We start from the raw sequence: 26,786 nt of genomic DNA on the forward strand, positions 1-26,786 counted from the left end.
AACAAATAAACAAATCAAAAAATGGGCAGAAGATATGAACAGACACTTTTCCAATGAAGACATACAAATGGCTAACAGACACATGAAAAAATGTTCAAAATCATTAGCCATCAAGGAAATTCAAATCAAAACCACACTGAGATACCACCTTACGCCAGTTAGAATGGCAAAAATAGACAAGGCAAGAAACAACAATTGTTGGAGAGGATGTGGAGAAAGGGGATCCCTCCTACATTGTTGGTGGGAATGCAAGTTGGTACAGCCACTCTGGAAAACAGTGTGGAGGTCCCTTAAAAAGTTAAAATGAGCTACCCTATGATCCAGCCATTTGCACTACTGGGTATTTACCCCAAAGATACAGACGTAGTGAAGAGGAAGGGCCATATGCACCCCAATGTTCTAGCAGCAATGTCCACAATAGCTAAATTGTGGAAGGAGCCGAGATGCCCTTCAACAGATGACTGGATTAAGAAGTTGTGGTCCATATATACAATGGAATATTACTCAGCTATCAGAAAGAACGAAGTTCTCAACATTTTGCTACAACATGGACAGCACTGGAGGAGATAATGCTAAGTGAAATAAGTCAAGCAGAGAAAGACAACTATCATATGATTTCTCTCATCTATGGAACATAAGAACTAGGATGATCGGTAGGGGAAGAAAGGGATAAAGAAAGGGGGGGTAATCAGAAGGGGGAATGAAACATGAGAGACTATGGACTATGAGAAACAAACTGAGGACTTCAGAGGGGAGGGGGGTGGGGGAATGGGATAGACCGGTGATGGGTAGTAAGGAGGGCACGTATTGCATGGTGCACTGGGTGTTATACACAACTAATGAATCATCGAGCCTTACATCGGAAACCGGGGATGTACTGTATGGTGACTAACATAATATAATAAAAAATCATTTAAAAAAAATAAATAAAAAAGAAGTTCTCCTGATGATGTGCATTGGACACACAATGTGAGATGGAAATAAAGATATTTTGGGCTAAAGTTACTGGGATTTTGGGATTGTCATCACAAGCAGCACTCACCTAACATTTCTGCACAGATTATCCTATAACAAATTGGACATTACATGGTTAGCCATTCTCTGGTGCTGTGATGGGGCTGAGTCCCTTCTACTCATTGGACGGGAAGATGGGGGTCTCACTTCCCTTAGCAAAGTATCCACATATTCCTCTATGTATAGAGTGCCAGAATGGAGACTGCCTTGGAGCCCTGGTTTATGCTAAACCATGAACACAGGGTCTTTGGTTAGGTGCAAAATTGTATGCTGAAAGAAGTATACCAACATGAGCAATAGTTAAAATAAGTTTGTGTTGTGGCCATGGAGGTGTGCCACTCAGATGTTTAGCAGGAGAATATATTGTAGGGGGCATAGTTGCTTGCCAGCTTCAGCTGCATTTACTAGAAGGCTACACTTCTCCTGGGCTGTTCCCATCCAATGATACAGCATGGTTGAGATAATAGTGCTGGCTTGTTCCCGCCTGAGTAGTACCAGAGGACTCAATTACCTGAGCAGATAGCTTAGACCCCCATACCACCCACTACAGTTGCACCAGCACCGCTTCCCCAGTTGCACCTATAACCATATATGATTCCTCTAGGCCCTGGCTGGTTTAAGCATGGGCTGGTTTAGTATGTGGGTGTAAGCTGAAAATGGATGGCACTTGGGGGTGGTCTTGAAAGAGAGTGGGAAGGGAAAACCTTAATGGGCAGAGCTTTGAGTGGTGTACCAGGCCTAGGGTGAGAATGGGCTGGGAAAGGAGAGGACTGGAAGAAGCCCCCAAATGAACAGGGTCTTGCCCAAGGGCACACAGAAAATGCTAGACAGAAGAGGGGCTGGGGTCCACAATCTCCAATAAATTTTTAACCTCTGTCCCCCCACACGATATTAAAGGGAGACTTTCTAAGAGGCTGATTTTGTTTTCCTTAAAGATTTTTATTTATTTATTTGAGAGAGAGAGAGAGAGAGAGGGAGAGGGAGAGGGAGAGGGAGAGGGAGAAGCAGACTCCCTGCTGAACCAGGAGCTGGATACGGGCTTGATCCCAGGACCCTGAAATCATGACCTGAGCTGAAGGTAGATGCTTAACTGACTGAGCCACCGAGGTGCCCCTAAGAAGCTGATTTGTAATTGAAATAGAGAAATCATCAAAAACTAATGATGTACTATACAGTTAGTACTATACGGCTAACTGAACATAGTAAAAAAATAAAAAATATATATAAATAAATAAAATCTTTTAAAAAATGAAATAGAGAAATCTAGAGTCAAGGATGCTGAACTGCATTCGCCGCTGGAAATCTTAGGTTGGCCATGGAAAGAGTTCGTGTTCAAATTCTGGCACTTGCACATTGGGTATAGTCTCTGAGCTGCTTTCAGACCATTGGACAGAAAGGCATTTAAATCTCACGATAAATAGTTCCTTATATCCTATTACTTTAAAAAATATCAGTATAAAATGCACTTAAGGTTATTAAAACATAAAACAAATCTGCTTTAGTCCTGGATTCCTTACTAATTCTTTTGAGATTCTGCTCAGGCAGAGAGCTTAGGAGAGACCTGGACTGGGTAAGCAGTATACCAGGGCAGTACCAAGGTGCCCCTGGGAGGCCCTGCTAGGGCTTGGAGGGAGCTGAGCCAACATGGGAAGCTGGGAAGAGAGGCCTTGCCGGAAGCCTAGAGAGATTGTGGCAAGGGCTCTTTCACCCTAAGGGAAGCTGTAAAAGGAGAGGGAGGCCATATCCCCCTTCTTCCACCCTATCCCTTAAGGTAGTTGTACGTATGATCAGTGGGCGGCAAGTGACAGTAGGACCATTCAAGGGCAGCAAGCTCCACTTGGGGTCGCTGGCCACCTTCAAAACCTGACTTGTGGCAAGAACTTTGCCAGCAGAAAAGAACTCAGTAGCTAACAGTAGGCTCCAGGTGTACTGTGAAAACTCCTTACCTCCAACTGCATTTTCTCTTGTGTGTACCTGTAACAACACCAGGCCCCTCCCACCATGGGCAGATCTGCAAAGCAGTGTGTGAAGGCACTGCTCTCCTGGCCTGTTTGGGCACAAAAGGGACCACAGAGGGGGAGCCATCAGGTTAGGGTTCCTGTTGCAACTCCAAGGTTTTCATCAAAAGGTGTTTGAAGGTGGGTGCACCAGCGGCAGGATGTTTTAATGTGACTCTACAAAGTTATTTTATTATTTTAATTTTAATTTTTTTATACTTGTAGCAAGAATTACTATCAAACTCCACTCACTGGGCCAGAGACCCTTGTGGTACCCTCAAGTAGCACACTGCCTACACTTGTGAGTTCATCAGCCAGCCAGGGGCCGCAACTCCCAGCTCTAACAATGTTCAGGACTCTACGAAGTTTTTAAAACCTGAACGTGCTCTCTCCCCACCCTCATAGGGCTTTCTTGCTCTCTATTGTGCACATCCACATTGGCAAAAGAGATTTTTTAAACTATTCTTACTAAAGATCCCCCTGCCAATGGAAATAAATGTTCACATTATAGTTTGGCACTACAACGGCTTGACTTGTTTTACAATTTTTGTTTTAAATGATTAAAATGGCTTGTGTGAAAGTGCAAACTAATTTTAACTGTACATTACTATTTCCACTCTGCTTGAAAACCATGGGTTCAAATATCTCAGGGTATGAGTAGGTCAATGTGCAAAGCCTTGGGAAGGCAAAGGTGAACAATGGAAGCCAGAGGCTTCCCAGGCCCAGATAGAACCCCTTTCTAATCCAACAGAGAGGAAACACAACAACCCGTAAGTGTAATTGCCATTATATATATTTATTTTCTCCTTTTGGCTATTTATAAACCTTTATTTCAGCATATTTTTCAGAAGCATAATTTTATGTTTCTTCATGTTTTCCTTCTTTTAGTCCGGACTGGTCAAGGTCTTTTTCATGCAAAAATGTACATTTAATGAGGACAAAGAGGGAACTGGGTCATCTGGGGGGGGGGTCTCTGCTGTTCTGCACCCTTCTGCAGGTCAGGCCAGTAAGACACGTGGCTCTTGGTCCTCCTCTTGGTTTCCATGAAGACCTTCATGTTTGTGGTTTTACTGTATTTCATCTGATTCAGAATTGCACTGACTTGCCTGTCTGAAGAATTCTCCGGCACTGCCCTAAGTCAGGCACCACAGCCAGTTTCACTACACTCGGGCACCTTCAGTTCTGCTGATGGCTCCTGACCCCAGGGGTACAGTCCGGCAAGATAGAGTGGGTGCAAAGTCTCATACATGTTGAATTAACAGAGGTGACCCTGACCAACTGGGACTATTTTATAATTGAAATACATCAGAGAGACACTGTAACACCTTCCCCCTCCCTACCCTGAAAACCCAACACTGATAATAGAGATTTCATATTGATCATAGAACACTATACAATAAACACAAACACACTGCACTTTCAATAGGACAAGTCACAATTTCCTTTGATGCTCATCACCACGGCAAGGTACCATGCAGGTTGATAGCTTAGCAAATGCATTCATTAGTTAATAGCTCAAAGGGTTAGTTCTTTTATGTACAGAATAAAGAAACCTCATTAGGAATGGCCACGGTCTCAGCAAAACTCAGTTCTAAATATGCAAAGACATTACAGCCTTGCTATTAACAAGATGACACAGATTGTAAGAATACATTTTACAAGCTCCAGTAAGACCCAACAGATCATCCATTATCTCTGTAAAGGCACACATCCTCACAACAAAATGCCACTCTGAAGAGACAGAGGGTATCTTCCTGTGGTAGTGGTGGAGAAGGAATTCTAGAGGAAGAGTTAATGGGATAGCCCATGTGAAGAAGAGGAAAGATAGGCAGAAAGGCGAAGTGAGGGCTGCTCCACCCCAGACTCAGCAAGACCCTTCCTTCTGCCCTAGCTCCAAATTATCTCACCACAAGCACTCTCTGATTGGCTGGGGCTGAGAAAGGAAGGTTCTGTGGACTGAACTCCAATAATGCCCTGCCAGATGCTCTGCACTTCCAGAGTTACTTGGTGGGAGGTGAGGGGTGGGACGGGATGTAGGCAGCTGGCTGAGGATGGGGCTCAACAATGACACTGACAACAGAACACACACATAACACAACAAGGGGAGATCTGGCAATTTTCAGGCTAAAACGATCAAGTCCATGACAAACTCAGAAGGTTCAAACTTCTGCAAAGGTGTCATTGCCAAACCTCCACCTCGCCTTGACACATAACCTCACACAGTGTGAGTTGCAGTTGAGTTCAACTGCTCTCATTGCAGCACTTTAGGGCAAGATGTTCTTTTTAAGGTATAAATATTTTATCTAGCTACATGAATCTACAGAGATATTTACAACTGGCCTCTCTTCCCTTCCTCTGTGCTCTGAAGCCCTCCTGTGCATTGCTGCGAGACGCATCTTCAAACCTACTTTCTGGTCCCCACTGCTCAATCTCTCTGCATGACATCACCCCAAATAAACCACTCATTTCCCACAGGGCTCAAAGGCCCTCCAGGGTCCTAGAAACCTAAATCCCAATCAATCAACCAATGTTGAGGCTCCAGGAAGCAAGTCTTTCAATAGCCGTGATGGGAACCTTGGATGTGGGGTCATTTCTCTCCTTCCAACCTGGATCTTTCTGTGAGAGGTGTCCAAAAAAAGAGAGGCAATCTTAGATATTCCAGTGACAAGTTTTTTAGTTTTAGCTGTTTTATAAGTTTGTGTGTGTGTGCGTGTGCATGCACACAAATATGAGGGTAATCGTGTGTGCTTGTACGTGTGAATATATATGTGGCTGTGAGTGTGCACGTGTTTGTGTATACATCCGTTTGATGCTGAGGGTGAGTGCCCACATGTGTATACATGTATGTGTGACTGTGTAGGTCTCTGTGGGTATGGGTAGGAGGCTATATTTGTATGCCGTGTGTATAGAAGAGAGATGGCAACCTGGGCTGATGTAGGTAGTCAGCCCCTGGTGCTCCTTTGCACCTCTCTCCTTGGTCAATCCTCTCACCCCTCTGATGATCTCTTTCCCTGGAGTGGGTGGGAGGAGGGAGTTCTGGAATCCAAATCAAAGGCCATCCCAAGATGCAGGATGGGTTACTACAGTGCTCCTACCCCCCACAGCCCCCCCGCCCACTGTCCTTGCCTGAGCCCTCTCCCAAGCACCTTTGGTTCTCTGACCACAGTTCCGCAGTTGATACCCTGGGTTATTTCCTCACATCACCCACTTGCTTTTGGCTGCCTTCAGCCCCCACACGTGTCGGGCTTCCAATGTGATTGCAATAAGGGGATGAGTTATAAAGGCTATATACAATTCCCTCTCCAGTTCTTTAGCTTTCCCCACCCATTATCTACATCATATTTCTTAATGCATCTTCAAGGCACTGCCCCCCCAACCCCTGCCTTTTTTACTCAAACATGTCATTTCAGGACAAAGCAAAATGCTCTGCATTCCTAGCTTATCCCATGTTTGAGCACTTCCTACCTCAAGGCACTAAATTGTCACTTCCTGGGACTACATTCACTTCTCCTGTGTCTTCTTTCCAGGAGACAGCACAGATGGGTGGAGCCAGGAGGAGAAGAGTGGATGGGGACTGGGAGACACTGCTCCCTGGAACAGGGAATTGGAAATAAACAGTCAGTTAACCAGCCCGGCCAAATATGGCCCCCCACTTATGCGGGAACAGGCCAAAGGAATTCAGGTGGTTCTAGAAGAGCCACCAACAGGAAATACATATGCTTTCAGGTGTATTTCCTTTCACACTCATTCAAACCAGACAAATAAACATGGGTATATGCACATATGTTCTCATACACACACAGCATATACCCATGCATGTACACACAAGCACACACACTCTTTCATAGGGGTGTGCACACACAAACATGCATCCACACGTTGTTATATATACACTCTTATACACACCAGTATAGATTTACATTGATATACATAGAGCTGTACAGCTTCTCAAATAGTTGTATGTACATACAGAATTACTTTGACGCACATATGCACTCAGCTATACACAGAAACACAAACACAGAAACATAGTTAAAAGGGTAGGTGGCTGAGGGGCTGCAGGAGAGGCTGCCCAGGCAGGAAGGAGAAACATAGGCGGAGTGATTGGCAAGTCTTTGTTCCCCCATGGCCTCCATTAATGAGGTGGAGCTGCTAGGAAAGTTGGAGTGCAGGCTACTTTCTATTTCCCTTAGCAGCCCCACTGGGTGGGCAGTACCCATGTTCCATGTGCTTGGTTCACACTCACTGGCTGGTCACTGGCTACTTTCTGCAGAGATGTTCCAGGTGCTATAGAATGAGATCCGGTGCCCGGCAAATAAGCAGAACCTGATGGAGCACCCCCATTTGTAAAGAGGGGAGGAGAAAGGGGAGCACTTAAGTTGAGAGAGTTAAGAGGATAAGAAGAAAGAAGAGCAAGTGGAATGGCTCTACCACTTACTAGCTGCATGTCCTTAAGCATGATACAGACGTTCCATTTTTCCCCCTTGGAACATTGGGGACAATGTGCTTTGCTTCCCTGGCTCACTGGGCTCCTGTGAGGGCGTAACAATGTGATGGGTCAGTGAGCTTGTTAACATTTGCTATGTGCTAGACACACAGGATTACTATAGAGATTCACAACAATTGTTCATCTGCCGTTCGAGACCAGGTGGTGAAATAGCAAGTCAGAAATTTCCTGACCCTAGTCTTCATTCAGCAAGTGGTTGCTCTGTGACTAGTGATCAAGTCAGCATCTGACCTAGACAGATGTGCCCAGTACCCGGTCTGTATTGTCAAGCATTGTGAAGCAGAAATATAGACAAGAAAAGTTCCAATCCCTCCAAAGATGGCAGTTCAATCTGGGAATCTCCAACTTGACCTCATCACCCCCTGCAAGCTCTTGCTGGAAACATGATCTCTCACTTACTCTGACATCTCACTCAGTACCCCTACCCACTCACATTCCACTCCAAACCCCACACCACAACACCATACTCAAAATACAACAGAAAAAAATAGTGGGGAAGAGGCACTTTCAGATTTCCCCAAGTTCCCTAGAGCCAGCCCCCTGCACTTTCAACCCATGGCTAGCCCTTCCCCTGCTCAACCCAGCTTGACTTTCTCTTGTAAAACCTTAATCAGGGGGTGAACAAGGACTAAACTCCTAGGAAGGAAAAACAGAAGAACAAAAGTAATGAAAAAGAAAATTCAACACATCAGGGGGGCAGAAAAACCCCCAGAAATGTTTATGCACAGAGCTTGGATCCTTCTTCTGTCTCCCAAACTGGCTTTGTCCTCCAAACATTTCCAGGGGCTTTTCTGTGCTTCATAGATATTAGAAGTCTTTGAAAAGGAGATAGTCTTCCAGCAGAAAAGGAAAATCAATGCGCTATTTACCTCCAACTCCATCTCAATCCCTTTCCTTCCAGCTGGAACACATCCTTTTCAACTACTTGCCACCTCATGTTTATAAAGAGAAAGGTAGAACTGATTCAACTGCCCAAATAACCACAAAATAAAATGAACCAAGAAAAGAAGGCAAAATGGAATCAAGAGGAACCATGAAAGGGGCACTATGGGACTAATTGATATGATATGCCCAGTAGACAATGTTGAACACCACAAAGGCAAGAGGGAAGAGGATCCGGGACCACCTGTCGACCTTAGGGACATAGTCAGGGTCAAAGAGCTTGGAGGAGAACCCTTCACTGAAGGAGCAACCAGGACTCGGGGGGCAACTGTCATCAGACTCTGAGTTACTGTCCTTGCCTTGGTCAAAACCCACGAAATCATCAACATTAAGGCTCCAGGTACTGTCAAGATCACACCTGAGTTGCTTCTCGAGGTCAAGGTAGCCGCTCTCAACTCTGATGTCATCAGGCAAGCTACGGATCTCATCAAGGTTGCTACGAATCTCATTAAGGTTGCTACGGATCTCATCAAGGCTGCAGCTTGCTTCCTGCACACACCTGTGGCCATAGACAAGCAGATGCCTCCCACTGGGGCCATGGCCATGACTCTCATCTGAGCTCGAGTTTTCTTCAGGGTCTTCTGGGTCATGGGTATCAGCATGGCCATGGGCCTCAGCACGGTTGAGCATTTCAGTAGGAATAACATTGTCATCAATCTCAAAACCATTAAAGTGAATGCCATGGCTGTGCAGGGCCTGCTCTGAGGTGGAGGGGAGATCATTCAGGCTTTCTCTAGAGGCTAGCCAGGCCTGCTCTGAGAGAGAAGACAGTGAGCTGAGGCTTTCTGAGGTGGCCAGTGGGGCCTGCTCTGGGATGGAGGTCAAAGAGCTGAGGCTTTCTAGGCTTGCCAGGCAGGCCTGCACTGGTCTGGAGGAAAGAGAGCCACTTTCATCTTCTATGCTAACCTGGTCATCCTTCAAGGAGATAGTAGAGACATTTCTGAAGTCAGGAGGTTCATATCCTACATGAATAAGCACTGGTGGTGGGGAGGGAGGAGGAGGGAGAGGACTTTCCACATCAGCACTTGCAATGTGACTGTTGATCTCTTCCACTGACAGAATCATCTCTTCCTGGGATCTCCGGTGTGCAAGGGACTGAGGAACAGGACCAAGAGGCTGTTAGCATGTAAGGGAAATCCACAGTGGCTGCCAAGCCTATGTCTCCCTGGGGCAGCTGCTCTCTCTGGAGTGCTATGTGGTGGATGGAGGCAAGGCCTCCTCAGGCAGATGTGGCTGGGCTTCCTGTGAAGGAGGGGGTTACTGCTGGATGTTAATGTACTGCCAGCAAGAAAACCCTCAGCATGGCTTCAGGAATTGAAAGAGCAAAGGAATGAGGGGTAGGCTAACCTCTCTGGTGTCTTTCTCTTCCTTTCAGCCTCCCTGTGCTCCTCTTCCCTCTGGTTCCATCACCTGCTCTTGAAAGTATGCTAAGTGGACTGGATTTGAAGTCAAAAGGTCTGGGAAAATCTAGGTTTGCCACTTATTGCCTTGTGACCTTGCAACCATGATTTGACCTATAAAGGAGTGATGATAAATTGTTCTATTTCCTTGTTATCTGATATGTGTGTGTGTGTGTGTGTGTCTGCTGTGTGAGGATTAAAGGAACTAAGAAATGTGAAAGGGTCAGGGGCTAAGTTTAGGCTTAAGAAGGGGCCTAATCCCTAATCATTGAAAGCTGATTGTTAGTCAAAAAGCCAAACCTGCAGGCTCACTTCCTGGTAGCGGTAGCGGTAGCGGTAGCGGTAGCGGGCCATGACTCTTTGCGCTCTCCTGCGTCGCCTTTGGTTGCGCCGGGATCCTCCTCGGCTATAGAAAAGATAGTTGATGTAGATATACTCCAGCAAGGACAGGAACACGAAGAAGAAGCATACGACCATATAGATGTCGATGGCCTTAATACAGGCAACTTGGGGGAGTTTATCCCGCAGATGTGAGTTGATGGCATTCAGAATGAGCATTGAAGTCAGACCTACAAAGAACATGGCACAGGGTTAGCCTCCTCAGGTGGCTGAAGTTCTTGGCAAGCCATCAGGCCCACATCCCACAGGAAGGGAGCAACCATCATCTCTGGGGTAGGGAGGGCTCTCAGCAAAAGGTCTTCAGCTCTCTAGGCCTGGGGACTTCGCTCAAGTGCTCTCTTTGCTCTTCCTCCCCAGCTTTACACCCAGCTGGTGCTTTGATGATTCAGTGACTTTCTCATTGCTCTTAGGATCAAGTCCAAAATCTCCAGCCATGTTTTCACAGTGACTTATGCCTCCAGCACATAGGCTTTCTTTTAGATCATGTCCCTCAGAAAGGTTTGTGAGCCCTTAAAATATTACACAAATATTGAAGGCTTAGTCCAACCTGTGCTCCTAAAGAATGAGGCTGAGGAGTCTGCCCCAAAGACCATGAAGGAAAAGCCAGACCTGGATGTGGGGCGCACTGGGACCAGATAAACTTGGGAGCTGATTCCACAGGCCCCTCGCTGGTACTGCTGAAAACCCTCTGGTTTTCCCCATTGCCTGGACATGAAGTTATAATTGCTTACACTGGAATTTCAAGTCTTTCCAAGTCACCCCTTCTGTCTCTCTATGACTCTCCCTATTTCCCCACAGGTCCTGTCCCAGGCACCTGTGACTTAGTCCCCTTTTAATGCCCCTGTGCCTTTTAATAGCAATTTCCTGTTTTAGTGAATGACAAGTCTTATGCCTCTGCCTCCCACAAGTCTTGAAAACCCAGTTTGAACAAGACTTTTTTTTTTTTTTTTTTGCTGAAGTTTTAGCCAACAGTTCCTCCTTTGGCAACTCACAGTATCTATCCCAGCATTCCACTAGATACTCATTCAGGGCAGCTTCTTTGGAAATCCTCTACTGCCATTTTGATGGGCATTTTGATATGTTGCTTAATCAACATTTGTTGTATTGCATTTCTGATCTAAATGTATGACTTGTTCATTGATGTATCCAGCAAATAATGCATTCTAATACTTTGGGTCCAGCGTACCAAGATCTTAGCCCTGATTTTTTTCACACTTGTCTGCAATATCAGTGTCTCTGCCGGGGACTGGCTAAGCCCCTGGATAAATGCCTGCTGGGCAGGCACGATATTGTTTCCTTGCATGTGCAGTCACATACCACTCCAAGTATTCCTTCCTCTCTTACTCTCAACTTTTTTCTGAGCAAGATGATCCAAGTTCCTCCCTGGGATGAGGACAGAACCTACCAACTGTTACCCTGGCTGCAGAAGATTCATAGTTCATCCAAAACGATATCCAAGAGACAACAGTGGTGAGAACAGTAGGCCAATAGATCTGCACAAGGTAGCTGGTGACTTCCCTCTGGACCAGGAACCTCAGTATCAGGCGCACATAGGAACCTGGCAAGGAGACATACTGGTATTAGGGTCGCAGGGCTGAGGGGATTTTCAGGGTGAAGTACAGGATGGAGGAAGGGAAGCCTCTAATATTCCAGCCTGAGCAGTCTGACAATCTGACCCTATTTGCTGCCTTAAGGCCATTGACAATGGCATGTCAGTAGGTCCATATGGCATGGCGAGTCTGTTCTCTCCTTCCTCCTGCCTCACTTGTTTCACGTCAATTGCAGTTTTGAAATGGGAGATATAGGAAATATTTCAAAGACACAAACAGAGGGAGGGGGAGAGGCCAGATCATGAGAAGAGGCCTGTTTTTATCAGGAAGAGCATGACATTTTACACCTGTAGAGTGTCAAACTTGGCCTACTGCTTCCACACCCATTTCCTCATTTGAAGGGGGGTGTTGGAAGGTGTCTAGAGCCTGAAGGAAATAGGAGAGGAGGCAGCAGAGAGTGTCGAGGTCAATGGCAGACAGATGTCCAGAAGTTTACTAGGGTACAGAAGAGAGAAGAAATAGGAGAGGAGGCAGCAGAGAGTGTCGAGGTCAATGGCAGACAGATGTCCAGAAGTTTACCAGGGTACAGAAGAGAGAAGAAATGGGAGAGAAGATCAGACCCACCTGTGTAGAAAAACACCTCTTTGCTTGTCATTGTCTTTCCCAGGAAGCTGAACTGAGGAATGTGCAGCTTGTCAGTCCCCTGGATGGCATTCCCATTGCCTTCCCAGTATAGTAGAATGTCTTCAACCGTGTAGCCATCTGGGAGAGGGAAAGAAACAGGGTCAGTGTGTGAGAACGCAGGCATAGGCAGATTTCACACCAGAGCAGGCTGTGGAACCCAAAGGAGAGTCAGAACCTGCACTTTTGGGGCACCTTTGTGGTTTTCTGAGTCTGAGCACAAAGCAGGAGGGCGCTTGGAAAGGGAATTCTCACTTTGGAGTTTCTTAGCCAGGAAAGAAAACAGAGCAAACAGATGTGCTCCTGTCTACTAGCTTGTACACATTTTCTCAAGGTACATTTTCCCCGTGGGACTGACTATTCACACATGAAATGCCACCTTCTCCCAGATGCTATGTATATACTTCTGTCTGTCTGTTCATCTATTGAAGAGAAAGAGAATGGGGAGGGAGGGAGTAGGGGAGATAATGCCCTCCCTGTCACTGTCTACTCTGCCTTTAGTTTCTGGATGCCTATAACCCCAGGTAGAAAAGGAGTGGCCTCGGGAGATAAACGTACAGCTCTCCACTTCCAGCTTGCAGGTCTGCTTGTCCAGAGGGAATTTCTGCAGATCCAGGGAACAAGCTGCTGTGGTGGTAAGTCTGCAGAGGAAAAGCAAAAGGAAGGGAAAAGCAAGTCAAGCCCAGGTAAGCAACTGTTCCTGAGAAAACTGAGGTACTCCGCGTACCGACCCACCTAATACCTTCCCAAACTGCCTACACTTGAACTGGGTCCTCCTTTCCTCCTCCAGTTTTTCTTTCCCTCTTTTTTTCTCTTCCTTTCTTTCCTTCCTAGAGGAAAGCTGGGTTGCAGTTGTGTAGGGAGGAGAGAGGGAATGTGTGTGTGACAGAGAAGCCAAGAGGTCTGACAGCAAACCTCAGGGCAGCAGAATGGGAAGGGCCCTTGAGGAAACTGGATGGAGAGACAGAAAGTGGACTTCTTGCTGAAGGAGGAAACGGTGCTACACTGAAGCAGCTGAGGTGTCTGGTCCAACGTGGAGTACCTGGATGTGGTGTGCAGGTATGGATGTGAGCTGTAGCCCAGGCCTGCCTTTGGCTATGGGGGCTGCTCCCTCAGTGTTCTCATCTCTGTGTACCTGCCTATGCACATAGGCCACTGGGGCTGAGCAAAATGACAGTAGGAGATATAAATAGGTAGGAGGTATTAACATATCTAAGGTGGGCTGTGCCGTGTTGGGCAGGGGCTTCAAGTTGCCACATGGTGGGCCCGTGAGAAGAATCTGCGGAAGGATCTGGGAGGAGCTGCGGAAGTGGGAGAAGTGACCCACCACATAGAAGGGAGACAAGGCCTAATCCCTTTCAACCCTTGAAGTGATTTCCATTTTGTATACTGGGTAGCGTGTGTGTGTGTGTGTGTGTGTGTGTGTGTGTGTGTGTCTCCCTTCCATGAATCCTCCACGCAGAATTTATCAGCTGAGGCCCCCCTCATATGAAACAAATATGACCAGTGACCTTGTTTCCTGCAAGCTTTGTTGGTCTTTTACTAGCACCTTGGGCCATGGAGAAAGAAGAGAGAAACAAAGGGACAGAGCAGGAGCAGCCCAGAGAAAGAGAGACTCAGAGATAGGGGCTGAACCCTGGTGCACCTACCTCTTGGAGAAATTTTCTGAGCCTCATTTATCTCTTATGCTTGTCGTAAGTGACAGTTTGTAAGAGATGATGCTTTGAGGAGAGCCTCAGTGACCATATGCTGTGCTATAAATAAGCCAGCGAGGATTTCCAGCACGTGTGCATCCCACGTATACAGAGCCATAGACAACAGACACCTTGCACATCCTGGGCCCCGTGCATGATGCAGATATGACCAACGACAGAGACTGGGCCCCCTCCCTCAGTGCAGGGGCTTCAGCGTTCATTTTTCTCCCTCCCTCACTTCATGGAAGAGAAAAGAAACCAAGATAAATAACAGAATGTATACAATGCTAAGGTGGAGGGGGAGCTCTTTAAGCAAATCAAGGAGGTTTCTTGACAAAGAGGGCATTTAAGTTAGGGACTGAAGAATGCGCAAGGTGGGGGGACAGGACAGCCAAGGATGGCTGTGGAAAACTCTGAAGGTTTCACTTTGACTACTGGGTAGGATGACTGAGGGGGCAGTACAATACAGATGTGGAAAGTAACAGGTTCTTTAGTGTGTCCCTTGTAGTGCATTCATGGGATACTCAGTGGGGAGAAGGAAGCCTTCCAGGATGGTCCTCAAGCCCCTGGGGAGACTCACCGGATGCCGTACCGCACTGTTCCATCTGGGTGAAGCTGAAACACGCGATTTTCCACAGTTACGTCATGGACAAAAGCATCCTTGCTATTTAGAAAGTAGCAGTCAGGGACCCACAACTTCTCCAGCATCCGATAGTCTAGGGTCAAGTTCAGGTTGGTCTCATGGTATGCTAAACGTGGATCTTTCCAGGTTTGATGAAAAAACATTGTGATCGTATAGTCCTGGGGAGAGAAAGGTAACACCCAGTCATAAGTGAAGTTGTCCAGCTCTCCATCCTCAATGTGTGTGTGTGTGTGTGTGTGTGTGTGTGTGTGTGCATGCAGGTGTACAACATACACCCCAAATACAGATGAGTACTGGAACATGTAAGAATGTTAAATGTTAAGAATAAACTGAGCTTCACGTAATTAACTGAAATCCAGGTTAAGAAATGAAATATTACCAATAACTTTCGTTTCAATGTGTTTCTTCCAGAACATATTCCCCACACCTACCTCCCAGCAGTATCCATTATCTTAGATTTTAATGATAATAGCTCTGTTGCTTCTTGTTAGAATTTTATTGTCTATGTAGGTATTTCTAGGAAACATATTGCTTACTTGGACCTATTTAAAATTTTTTTTTCCAAATGGAATTATAGTGTATATATTTATAATTTGTTTCTTTCACTCAAAATTCTATTTGTGAAATTCCTTCATGTTGATATCTGTAATTAAAGTTTGTTCACTTGCACTGGAGAGAATATTCTCTCATGTCAATATACTATGTATATACTACTAGGTGAACACACAATATGTACCAAAATCAACATGAAATAAAAATAATGACACGAAAGTTCCCCTTTACCCCCTCACCAAGGGCAGATGAGAGTTCCCAGTGCTCCTGCCTGGCCAATACTGGTATTGTCTGACTTTTGACTTTTGCCAATCTGGTGGGTATGGAATGCATTCTTGCTCTGATCTTATTTTGCATTTCATTGATTAATAATAAAGTCAAACATATTTTCACATGTTTATCTGCTACTTGGTTTTCTTCACAAAAGTGAAGTTCCTGTTCAAATTTTCTAATCATTTCTCTGTTGTTTTAAAAATATTCTTGCTGGGATGCCTGGGTGGCTCAGTCGGTTAAGCATCTGCCTGCAGCTCAGGTCATGATCCCAGGGTCCTGGGATCGAGTCCCGCATTGGGTTCCCTGCTCAGTGGGGAAGCTGCTTCTCCCTCTGCCTGCTGCTCCCCCTGCTTATGCTCTCTCTCTCTCTGATAAACAAACAAACAAACTTATTAATTCACAGGAATTATGTATATTTTCAATAGCAGTTCTTTGTGTTGCATATAATTTCACTCTGACTTATCCTTTTACAGTTGTTATACTGGTTTTATTTGTCTGTTTTGCAAAACAGAAGTTCTAGAAGTTTTGGCTAGATAGAATTTTTTAAAAGATTTTATTTATTTATTTGGGACAGAGAGAGAGAGAGAGAGGTGGGGAGGGACAGAGGGAGAGGGAGAAACAGACTCCCCACTGAGCAGGGAGCCTGACGTGGGGCTTGATTCCAGGACCCCAGGATCACGACCTGAGCTGAAGACAAATGCTTAACCGAATGAGCCACCCAGGTGCCCCTAGATAGGATTTTAACATAGTTGAAATTACCAGTATTTATGCTTATGGCTTCTGTTTTCTATGACTTTTTAAAGAAGTCCTATGACAAAGACACAAAGACAGTATTCTATATTCTCTTTCAAAAGCTTCATAAGCCTTCAACATTTAGGTTTATAATTCATTTGGATTTATTTATTTTTTTTGTTCCAGGTGGCTATAGTTTCTAAAACCTACCATGTTCATTTATGTGGGCTCTGTTGCAAGTCAGAACAATTGGAGTTGGCTTATGACCCTGCTCCTTGCCACATGGCTGAAGCTGGCACACTTACCATAGTCATTTCTGAGATCTGTTCAATACTGGAGACATAGATAGATACTCCCACAGGCACAGGGGCACCTACAACACAGGAAGACACTGTTACATGCAGGGTATGATAAAGCGTGGACTCAGAAGCCAGACTGGGTTTGGACCCCGTTTTGACACTTACTAGCTGTGTGACCTTGAATAAGTTACCTAACTTCCGTAGTGTTTTCCAGAGTGGCTGAGGTTGCTCAAAAAGTTACAAATAGAACTGCCCTGTGATCCAGCAATGGCACTACTCCATATTTACCCAAAATACAAAAATACTAATTTGAAGGGACACATGCACCCTGATGTTTATAGCAACATTATCCTGCAGTAGACAAACCATGGGAACAGCCCAAGTGTCCATCGACTGATGAATGGATACAGAAGATGTGATGGAATATTACTCAGCCATGAAAAAGAATGAAATCTTTCCATTTGCAATGACATGGCTGGAGCTAGAGAGTACACTGCTAAGCGAAATAAGTCAGAGAAAGACAAATACCACATGATCTCACTCGTATGTGAAATTTAAGAAACAAACGAATGTGGAGGGGGTGGGGAAGAGAGGCAAAGCAAAAAACAGACTCTTATCTATAGAGAACACACTGATGGTTACCAGAGGGAAAGTGGTGGGGGGATGGGTGAGATAGGCGGTGGGGATTAAAGAGGGCACTTGTTGTGAAGAGTACCGTGCGATGTATGGAAGTGTTGAGTCACTATATGGTACACCTGAAACTAATATGACACTGTACATTAACTAACTGGAATTTAAATAAACATAACAAAAGTTACCTAACCTTTCTGAGCCTAAATTTCCTCATGGGTAAAATGAGAATAATGACAGCACTGATCTCATGATTAATGCAGGCTAACCGCTTAGAGCAGGGCCTGGCCCATGATATGATGAAAGGAAGGGGTCAGGATGAGATAAACAGAGGATAAGGGAATGAAGCACTCTTTTTCTAAATGTTTTTGTGATAAAAACTCAAGAGCAATGAGCCCAAAAACAAGAGATAATATTTGTGGTGTGTATGAGCATCTTTGTGTGAGTGCATGTGAGTATGTCCATCTGTGAGGTAATATGTGTCTTTGTGTGAACACGTGTGTGTCGAGCACATGAGTGTATGTGAGTATATTCATATGCATGAGTGAATGTGTGACTGTGTTCATGTGGAGATGAATGTGTCAGTGTGCACATGAGAGTATGTGAGCATGTCTGTGTGTGAGAATGCATGAGCATGTTTGTGTGCTTAAGTGTGTTGTGTGGGAGTAAATGTGTGAGCATTTGCACGTATGTAGGCATGTTGTGCGGGAGTGAATGTGCGTGTTCAGATGCAAACGAATATGTGTTTTCATGTGTAAGTGTGCAACTCTGAGTGAGTGAATGTGTGACTGTGTGAGTGTATGTAAGCTTGTTAATGTGCATGGGAATGTCTGAGTATGTCCATGCATAGAAGTGAATTTTTATGTCCATATGTGAGTGAATGCATGAGCATGCTTGTGTGTTTGCATACACTGCCTGTAAGTGTGTAGGCACATGCAAGTATGTAGGCAGGTTGGTGTGTGGAAGTGAGTATATGAATGTGTTCATGTGCAAGTGAATGTGTGAGCATGCATGTATTTGTGAGTTTGTGTGTGCGCAAATTGGTATGTTCATATATGTGAGCATGTTGACATATGAGTATATTCATGTGTGTGTGAGTGAACTGGTGTTTTCATGTATGTGAGCATATTTGTGTGGGAGTAAATGTGCGAGCATGTCTGTAAATATGACTGCATTCATATGGAAGTGTGGGTGAATGTGTGAATGTATTTAAGTGTGTTTGTGAGCTAGTAAATGTGTGAACATGTATGTATATAAGTGTATTGTGTGGGAGTACATATGTGGGTTGTCTATGTGAGCCTGTTTACCTGTGAATGTATTTGTAAGCATGTCCACAAGCGAGTAAATGCATGTTCATGTTTGTATGTTAAAGATACTTTTAAACGAGTTTATGTATGTTTGTGTACTGAATGGATGTGTCTGTGTCCGTGTGTCTGAGCATACTCAGGTGGAAGTCTGTGTGTGAGCATGTTAAGTGCATGTGTGAGGAAATGTGTAAATGAAAGTGTCTGTGTGGGCGAATATTTGGGAATGCAAGTGAAATTTTGAGTGTGTGACTTATAGTCAGTGTGAGTAAGCATGTTCATCACGTGAATATGTGAATATGCTTGTGTGTGTGTGACCTTTTTTGTATGCAAGTTATAAATGTGATTAGTGATCATGTTTACATGCTCACATTCATCACACTTATTTATGTGGGTGTTTCAGTGTATATAAACACATTTATGTGCTTGAGTGGATGTGTGAGCATGTTTGTGTGTGATTAAATATGAGTGTACATGAGTGTGTTTGCATGTAATTGAATGTGTGACCATGCTGATGTACAAGTGAATCCATGAGCGTATTCATATGTGTTAATGTGTCACTGTGCAGGGATGAGTGAATGTGTGAGCATGTTAATGTGTGAGTGTGTTTGTGTATGTGTGTGTGTTAATGTGTGAGCCTGTTCATGTATGGCCATGTTTGTGTGAACATGTTCATGCGTGTGAGCAAGCTCCTGTGTGAGTGAATGTATTAGCCTGTTCGCATGCAATTGTGTTAATGTACACGTATAAGCATGGCATGTGCATGTCAGTGTATATGTGTATGCATTTTTTTGCATGTGGGTGAATAGGAGTTATTTATGTGTATGAATGAATGTGGGCACATGTTAATGTGTATGTCCATGTGTGTGAATATCCAAGCATGTGTGTGTGCACGTTTGTATGTATGTGAGTGAATTTGGCAGTGTGTTTGTATATGTGAGCATGTTTGTGTGTGAGTATAAGTGATTGTGGGAGCATAAACATGTGAATATGTCTATGTGTATGAATAAGTGTTTTTAAAAGATTTCATTTATTTATTTGAGAGAGCGAGCATGAGTGGTGGGGTGGGGCAGAGGGAAAGGGAGAGGGAAAAGCAGACTCCCCGCTGAGTGGGAAGCTTGATCCCAGGACCCTAAGATCATGACCTGAGCGGAAGTCAGACACTTAGCTATCTAAGCCACCCAGGCACCCCTGTGTATGAATGACTTTTTGAGTGTGTTTGTGAGAACATGTTCATACGTGTATGTGCATGTGTATGCATGTTCATATGTACATAGATGTGTGAGCATCTATAAATATGTGAGCAAGGGCATGTGAGTGTAGGTAAGTGTGTATACTGAATTTGTGAGTGAATGAACTCGTAAGTTTGTTCCTGGGAGTGCATATGTAAGGGTGCCTGTGTATGTTAATATGTGAGTGTGACTGAATGTGTGTCTGAGTGTCTTTCTGTCTCCTGGCTTTCTTTTTCAGTCATAGGTGTTAGAACTGCCCACTCAAATGTGAAAATGGATGTGAAAATATGTAGTAAACTATACGGTGCTGTGGAAAAACACTTTTTTTGTTGTTTCCTATTGGCTGAAAGCTGTCTTCACCTGGCCCCACAGCTAAGCCATTATTCTCTATGTATTACGCCCCACTGCTGCTATGGGAACATGTGTAACACTTGCAATTTAGCCTGCTGGCTTCACTGCAGGCCAAAAGCCCAGAAGCTGAGCTGCAAAGAGGGAAGTGTTATTCCTATCCCAATGTTTCAAGCACTAACAGGTGATGGGCATCAGCGTATGAACGGCAGTGGAGAAGTAAATGGGCCTCTCTGTGAGGGTGGAGCGCAGACTCCAGCACTTAGGGCCACTGTGAATGATTCCCAGCAATGTATGTGGTGATAGGAGTTTCTAAAAATGTACTTCTTTATTATAGCCTTTCAGGCTCCCTAAATGCCTTTAGAGGGTAGAAAGTGTGTTAAGCAGGCAACAAGCCCTAGAGGGCCCATACAGCCATCCCTGCCCCCACCACACTCTTGGGTTAGATTTCTCATTTTAGACCACTTTGTGCTACTCAGGCAACTCCATCTATTACAGTGGAATCCTGGGGGACCTGAACCCTAAAGGGCCAGGATATAGCCCTGTCCAAGAGCCCTCAGTGGAAGGAGTATGTAGGAGCTGAAATGCAGTCCACATTTCCCTCACCAATCCATGAGTCCTGGCCTGGGCATGTAGCCTGAAGGAAGGAGACCTGGGACTGTTTTTCTAATTAACCCACCTAGCGGGAACACCTTATGAGAGCTTAGCCAAGGTATCCCATGGAGGGGAACAACAAATTTCCAGATAAGGTGTCTAAACGCTATCTCTGGGGTGATGGCCTCAGCCTCACATCCCATTGTTATCCCTCCTGATGGGCTCAGGAAGGGAGAAAGGGGTTCACCACTCACTTCCTCCCTCTTAGAAATTTTGCTACCACAAGTCCTTGCCTTCCCTAGCAGCCATCAGAGTACCACAGGGAGAACAGATAAATGAAGGAATGATGAAGATGTCCCACTCATTCCTTCACTCTATGCCTGTGTCAAGCCAGGTGCTGAACTAGGTGAAGTCCTCAAGGACCTGCCTTTGGCAACTCTGTGGAATCCCACTTCTCCTGCCCAAAAAGAAGGAGCTGGCTTTTCCTCCTCCTCTCAAGGAAGTAATGAGGCTGTGGGAGCCTTATTACTTACTACTGACCCACCCAACCTGACCACAGTTAGCTGAGGCTTCTGTATGTGGGGTGTGTGTGTGTGTGTGTGTGTGTGTGTCCTCGAATCTCCATTTCACTTCAGACAGAGGGGAATTTGATTCTGTGTCTAGTGGGAGGCATTAAAGGGAGTCCTTGGTTACCCCAACCCTGAAGCCCCTGACCCAGTGTCCCATTGATTAGCATCCCTCCCACCCCAGTCCATATAACAGTCCCAGACAGAGCATGTAGTGCCTCCTTCTCTCTAAATGCTCGAAGGTCCTGCACTGTCCTTGCTCTCCCATGTTCATCAGGGACTGTCTTTTCTCATATGCCCCAGGTCTACGTGCCCATAAAGCTTAGTGTAACTTAGGACGTTAGGCATCAGGTATAAATAAATCCGAATTAGCTCGAAAGACGGTGGTGAGGTGCCTTGGAGTTACTGTGGACCAGCCATACCTGATGATCTCCAGAGGTTGGTCCTTGCCCCTGCTCCCTCCCCCTGGCCCTGGATGCCTGCAGAGACCTGAAACAGTGGAAAGGGTGTGCTTGGTGTACTTGAATGGCTGTTGGTCAGCCTCTGTTGAGAAACGTGAAAATGAGGAAAGGAGAAAGTGTAGTAGCTACTCCCTTGACAGCCACCAGAGCTTGGTGCAACAGTTTCAAGACCAGTGTCACACAACAGGGTGCTGGCTGTGTCCTAGCATCTGAATTCCCACATCGAAGGAGCCTTCCTTCCGCCCTCTCCACTCCAGCTTTCGAATGCCCAGTGCACACTCACCTTGGATCTGGGACTGTACCTTCTGTCCCCACACTCAGAAGGAGCAACACAGCAAAGGCGACACCAGTTAAGTGTCCCACTTTCAAAGCTTGGGGCTTTGATTTTCCAGGTGGCTCTCCAGGTAAATCATAGCGCCCCACACCAGTCTCATACACCATGCACCGTAGACCTCACTGGCTGTGTGGAGGCACTGTGCATTCGGAATACCACTATTCATATGTACAAATGTGAACCATTAGCATTCATTAACCGTTTAGAGGAGGTGTCTAGTTCTACCACCTGCAGGAAATGGAGTGCTTTCTCCAACATAGAAACTCGGATTTTTAACTCTTTTTTTGTTTCTTTTGAGCTGAAATGTGACTAACTGCTATTTAGTGAACCCTTCCTTTTGTCTGTCCCTGGTCTAGGTTTCCTGGGTGGCCCCTGGGCCAAAGAATGCTACTCCTGTTCCATGGGGTTGGAGCAGATAGCCTGTCCCTTAAAGCTGTGTGATTGTGCCCAGTCACCCTTTCTGAGGGTGGAGGCTAGGCAGGAATTAAAGAAGAAACTCATCTATTGGCTTCCTGTTTCAGTTTCCTTGTCATTTCTCATCTCTGTGCTTGAGGTCTGAGTGCTAGGCTAAGGAGTTTGGATTATACTTGGCAGTTAGATAATGCCATCGAAAGTTCATGAGGTGATCAGGCTGGATTTATAAAGATCACACTGACTGCAGTGTGTTGAATGAACTGAACCTGGTGGGAGCTGAAGGCTTTGGGAAGGGGTGGCAGAGGTGGAAGTGCCCGGGACCCTGGTGGGAAAAGTAAACTAGATGGAGAAGGGAGAAGACCATGCCCTTACTTTTGAACTAGATTAACTAGCTAATCACTTGGCAAGTGTCCAAAGTGCAAAGAATGTGCCATCAAGTAGAAGACTGTGTGCCCCCCCACCATAGATAGAGCAGAAAACTCTAGCCTGTGAAACCCAGCAGTTGTGTCTGTGGTTACTCCTTCTCTAGCTACACCAGGGAGTGCATGTCAGGCTGTTGTAAGGGAGGGGGCAGAAAGGCCCCTTGCGTAAGGCAGAGAAGTGGGAAATTGAAGGGACAGAGCAACAGGCCTGGGGGCTGGGGGCCTGGAAGTGCTCTGATGCAGCTTTTTCACAGAGGTGGGAAGGTGGGGTCCGGAGAGGCAAGTGTTGAGGCTGGGCAGTGCCACTGGTCAGCATCCTGAGTGGGGCTGTCTCGTTGCATCTGTCTTGGCTCTATTCCACCTAACACAAAGGCTTCTAGTATCTGGACGTGTCTTACCTCCAAAATTTGGCCTCAGACGGACATCATATCTTGACAGCACCCTGTCCAAAATCTTGTGAACCACAGCTTCATTTGCACAATTTTTGCTGAAACAGAGAAGTCATCAGTAAATGTTGGTCATCAGTAAATACCACATTGCTTCTCAGGGAACAAACAACAAAGAACACCCCAGGTGTCAACTTGCCAGGGCCTTCTTTTCTCCTGCACACATGCAGACATGTACAGTCATACATGTACCCATCTCTCCCTGCTCCTCTCCCTCCCTACAGTGAGTCAGCCAGAAGCGCAGCAGTGACGCAGACTCCTCTTTCCCCCCCTCCCCCCTCTTCCGCTTTTATCCAGAGAATGGGGCACAAAGACTGGATACTTGTTACCAGGCAGGATTGGGGAGGAGGGGTCATGAGGAGGGGAGACTGTAGGGGAAGCGGAGGGGGGTAGCGGGCAGGTTCAAGCCCTGAGATAAATGCATTACCTCAACCCCTTAAGAAGCCCCATCTTGCCATCAGCGTGGATGCAGCTTTCCAGGTTGGTGGGAATCCTTCCAGGGGCACCTGATTGCCTCAGGAAAGGTCATCTTCCACCCTCAGTGTCCCCCTGAGCTGAGCCTGCCAGTTTACATTCTCCGGCTCAGTCACATTTCCCCTACATAGGCTAGGACTGGGCATTTTGTTCTCACGTCTATGTAAATCTGGTGTTTATACAACTCTGCTTTTTAAGACTTGACGTATGGCACATGACACAGAGAGAGCCTTGCTCACGTAGCAGAGATTTAAGACCCTTACCCAATCAAACCATTTTAGATTTTTGGGGCCCAAGGGCTGTCCTCAAAAAGACATGTATTCTGGGGGCAGACAACTCTCTAGCTAAGCATATGCTTCCAGCCTAGACGTGTTTTGGGTGAGCCCATGTAAGTGGACCCAGCTCAGCCCTGCAGAGAGCTGGTCTTTCTAGAAGTCTCTGAAGCTCATCCAGTTCACCTAGACATTCAGTGGGGCTCTTTTCCCCAAAAGGGGTTTGTGAAGAACAGGCCCTGGGCTTCACTATGACTCTTAGGATCTTTGACGCATTGACCAGGGAACGAACACCAGTCCCTGCAAATCACAGTGCGTGTGTGTGTGTGTGTGTGTGTGTGTGTGAGAGAGAGAGAGAGAGAGAGAGAGAGAAAGAGAGAGAGAGAGAGTTCGTTCACTAGCGCAGTCTGGTATGTCGGGTGGAGGACATTGCAGGGCTGTCTGCTGGAACCTTGCCAGACTATACCCCCCGACACACTTTTTTCTGAATACATGTTCATTTCTGGTTTGTTGTTTAAAAATTATTTCTAATCATCTTTAATGACAAAATTTCATTTTGCATCATTCCAAAATGTACATATGTATTATTCCCGAATTAAAGCAACGCATTCCCGCCTGTTTAGTGCCACACATTACCCATATGACAGCACTCAGGATCCGTGGCTCCTGCAAATACACATTTTTTTTGTGATCTACATGTAAAGTCTGATTGTTTAACATCTCTTCAGATATTTGCAGACCCAAACTTGAAATCAAACACAGAAAAAAACCCCTTGAATCTTCAAATGTTTTCACATGAGTAAATACAAAAGCACACCCATCTCAGGCCACACATTTATAAGGTTATGCAGCCGCTGATCGCACTATCTGGGCTCCGATGAGGTTGAGTCAATAATTTCTATCTGCGGCGTTGGAAAAGGTCTCTCACCGCTCCACACACACACAAACATACGCACGCGCTTCAGGGAACAGACTAAAATCCTGACTCAAACAGGTGTCTTTATACTGTCTATGTTTTGTGAGTTGTCCATCACCCTGTACTGCCACCACCCCAATCCCACAGGTGCCAATCGATATGACTGGGAAAACCTGCCCAGGGCCTTGGTCAGGGGGGTAGATGGCAGACCCTGGAGTGAGGGCACCGTCCTCCCCCCACCGCCGGGACTGCAGTTTGGGCGCACGCGGGGCTCTATGGGGCGCCGCGGTAACAGGTGGGTTGAAGCACAGAGCTCTACTTCAATCTGCCGCCCCCACTCCCACCCCATCCCCCTTCAGGGACCGGCAGGCAGGACCCAAGTGCCCGGGCTCGGCGAACCGGGTTCAAGTTACCCCAGCCCGCTCCGTCCAAGAGGCCCGAGGCCGCCCGCGGGTCCCTGTCGCCGCCATGCCCAGGCTGGCGGTACCGGCTTACCAGTTGAAGAGGTTCAAGATGACTTCGGGCACGGTGGGGGAGAGCTCCAAGTGGAATTTTGGGGTAGGACTGGGGTCGTTGCCCTCCGCGAGCCAAGTCCTGATGAGTAGCAAGAGCACGGCGGCTCGCAGCATCCCTCTGATACCCATGGCCACAGAGCTCCGGGCTAGAAGGCGCGAGAGACGGCAGTTTGCAGCCGGGGAAAGGGATGGGGTGGAGGCAGTGCGGGGCGAGAGGGAGCTGGGGGGTCGCTAGGAGTCTCTAATGAGACAGTAGCGAGGGTATGGGAAGCAGGGAATGCGGGGGTCGAGCTGGAGCCCAGAGCCCAAGAGGAGCAGCCCCCCAGCAGCTCTGTCCGACGCAGGGGCCCCAAAGAGCCGCCTGTAGCTGCGAAGTGCGCTCCGTCTGCGACCGCTCCTGGCTGCGACTGGACTCCAAGCCCTGCGCCCGTCTCGCTCCGCCCACTCCGACGGCAACGCTGACCGAACCAATCCAGCAGGGGCCAGGAGCCGCACAAAAAGGCGCGCGCTGCAGCCTCCGCCCGCAGCCTGCGCGCCGCGCGGCCCCCCGCCCCTTCAGGCCTCTGCAGTCCTCCCCCGACCAGCTACAGACACTGGCAGGGGCGGGGCCGGGCCGGGGTTGGGTTGGGGGGTGGAGGGGGGGAAATCTGGCTGCTGGGGGCGGGGCACCAATCCGCGCCTTTGGGCACCCAGTGGGTCCTCCTCTTCCTCTCTGAAAAAATGCGAAATGTGCGTTTCTCTTGGAATAGCTTGTGCCCAAGACTTTGGGATTTTTGTTGTTTGGTTTTTGTTTTTTGTGGTGACAGGAGTGAGGTGATTTGAATGCCCTGGCTGAATCTGCATTCTGAAAGAGATGGACACATTTGGAAATCAGAACGTATCTGACTGCTGCTCATTCCCAAACCCTTGACCCACCAGTAATCCCACATGCCTTGCCTCTGGGTGGAGAGGTGGGGGATCACCAGTGGGTTTTATGAGACTTCTGGCCAAGCAGGAGTGCCCTCCATCAGACTGGAAATTGGATTCCAATAGTCCAACTTTTTTTTAAAGACTATTTTCTCAGAGTGCTCTTGGCCCCAATTTTAGGTCCCCAGGACAAAGCTCAGGGAACTGGAAGGAGTCACCAATCAGGATCACTCTGAGATGTGACTCTGTTCCACAGCCAGGGCATGCAG

At 46.5% G+C, this 26,786-nt stretch overlaps 1 protein-coding gene and 1 pseudogene across 1 annotated transcript; both read right to left on the reverse strand.

The window, feature by feature from the left end:
• Positions 1-3,228: 3,228 nt before the first annotated feature.
• On the reverse strand, positions 3,229-3,366 carry LOC121103848 (annotated as a pseudogene).
• Positions 3,367-8,571: 5,205 nt separating this feature from the next.
• Positions 8,572-25,740, reverse strand: GABRQ (gamma-aminobutyric acid type A receptor subunit theta). The gene is made up of 10 exons (XM_040635209.1): positions 25,592-25,740; positions 23,387-23,475; positions 16,690-16,757; positions 14,765-14,985; positions 13,049-13,131; positions 12,434-12,571; positions 11,665-11,817; positions 10,161-10,429; positions 8,919-9,375; positions 8,572-8,855 (listed from the first exon to the last, which is right to left on the reverse strand). Exons 1-10 carry the CDS (start codon positions 25,738-25,740, stop codon positions 8,572-8,574), a joined length of 1,911 nt encoding a protein of 636 aa, XP_040491143.1.
• Positions 25,741-26,786: the final 1,046 nt, after the last annotated feature.

Source organism: Ursus maritimus, assembly GCF_017311325.1.
Source record: "Ursus maritimus isolate PB19 chromosome X unlocalized genomic scaffold, ASM1731132v1 scaffold_X1, whole genome shotgun sequence".
Classification (NCBI taxonomy): Eukaryota; Metazoa; Chordata; class Mammalia; order Carnivora; family Ursidae; genus Ursus; species Ursus maritimus.

Coding starts and splice junctions, on each gene's coding strand:
- GABRQ (XM_040635209.1), bottom strand. CDS start 25,740: ATGGGTATCAGAGGGATGCTGCGAGCCGCCGTGCTCTTGCTACTCATC. Junction 23,476..25,591: donor ATCTTGAACCTCTTCAACTG/GTAAGCCGGTAC, acceptor TCTCTGTTTCAG/CAAAAATTGTGCAAATGAAG. Junction 8,856..8,918: donor CAGCCTTGATGAGATCCGTA/GCAACCTTAATG, acceptor ATGACATCAGAG/TTGAGAGCGGCTACCTTGAC.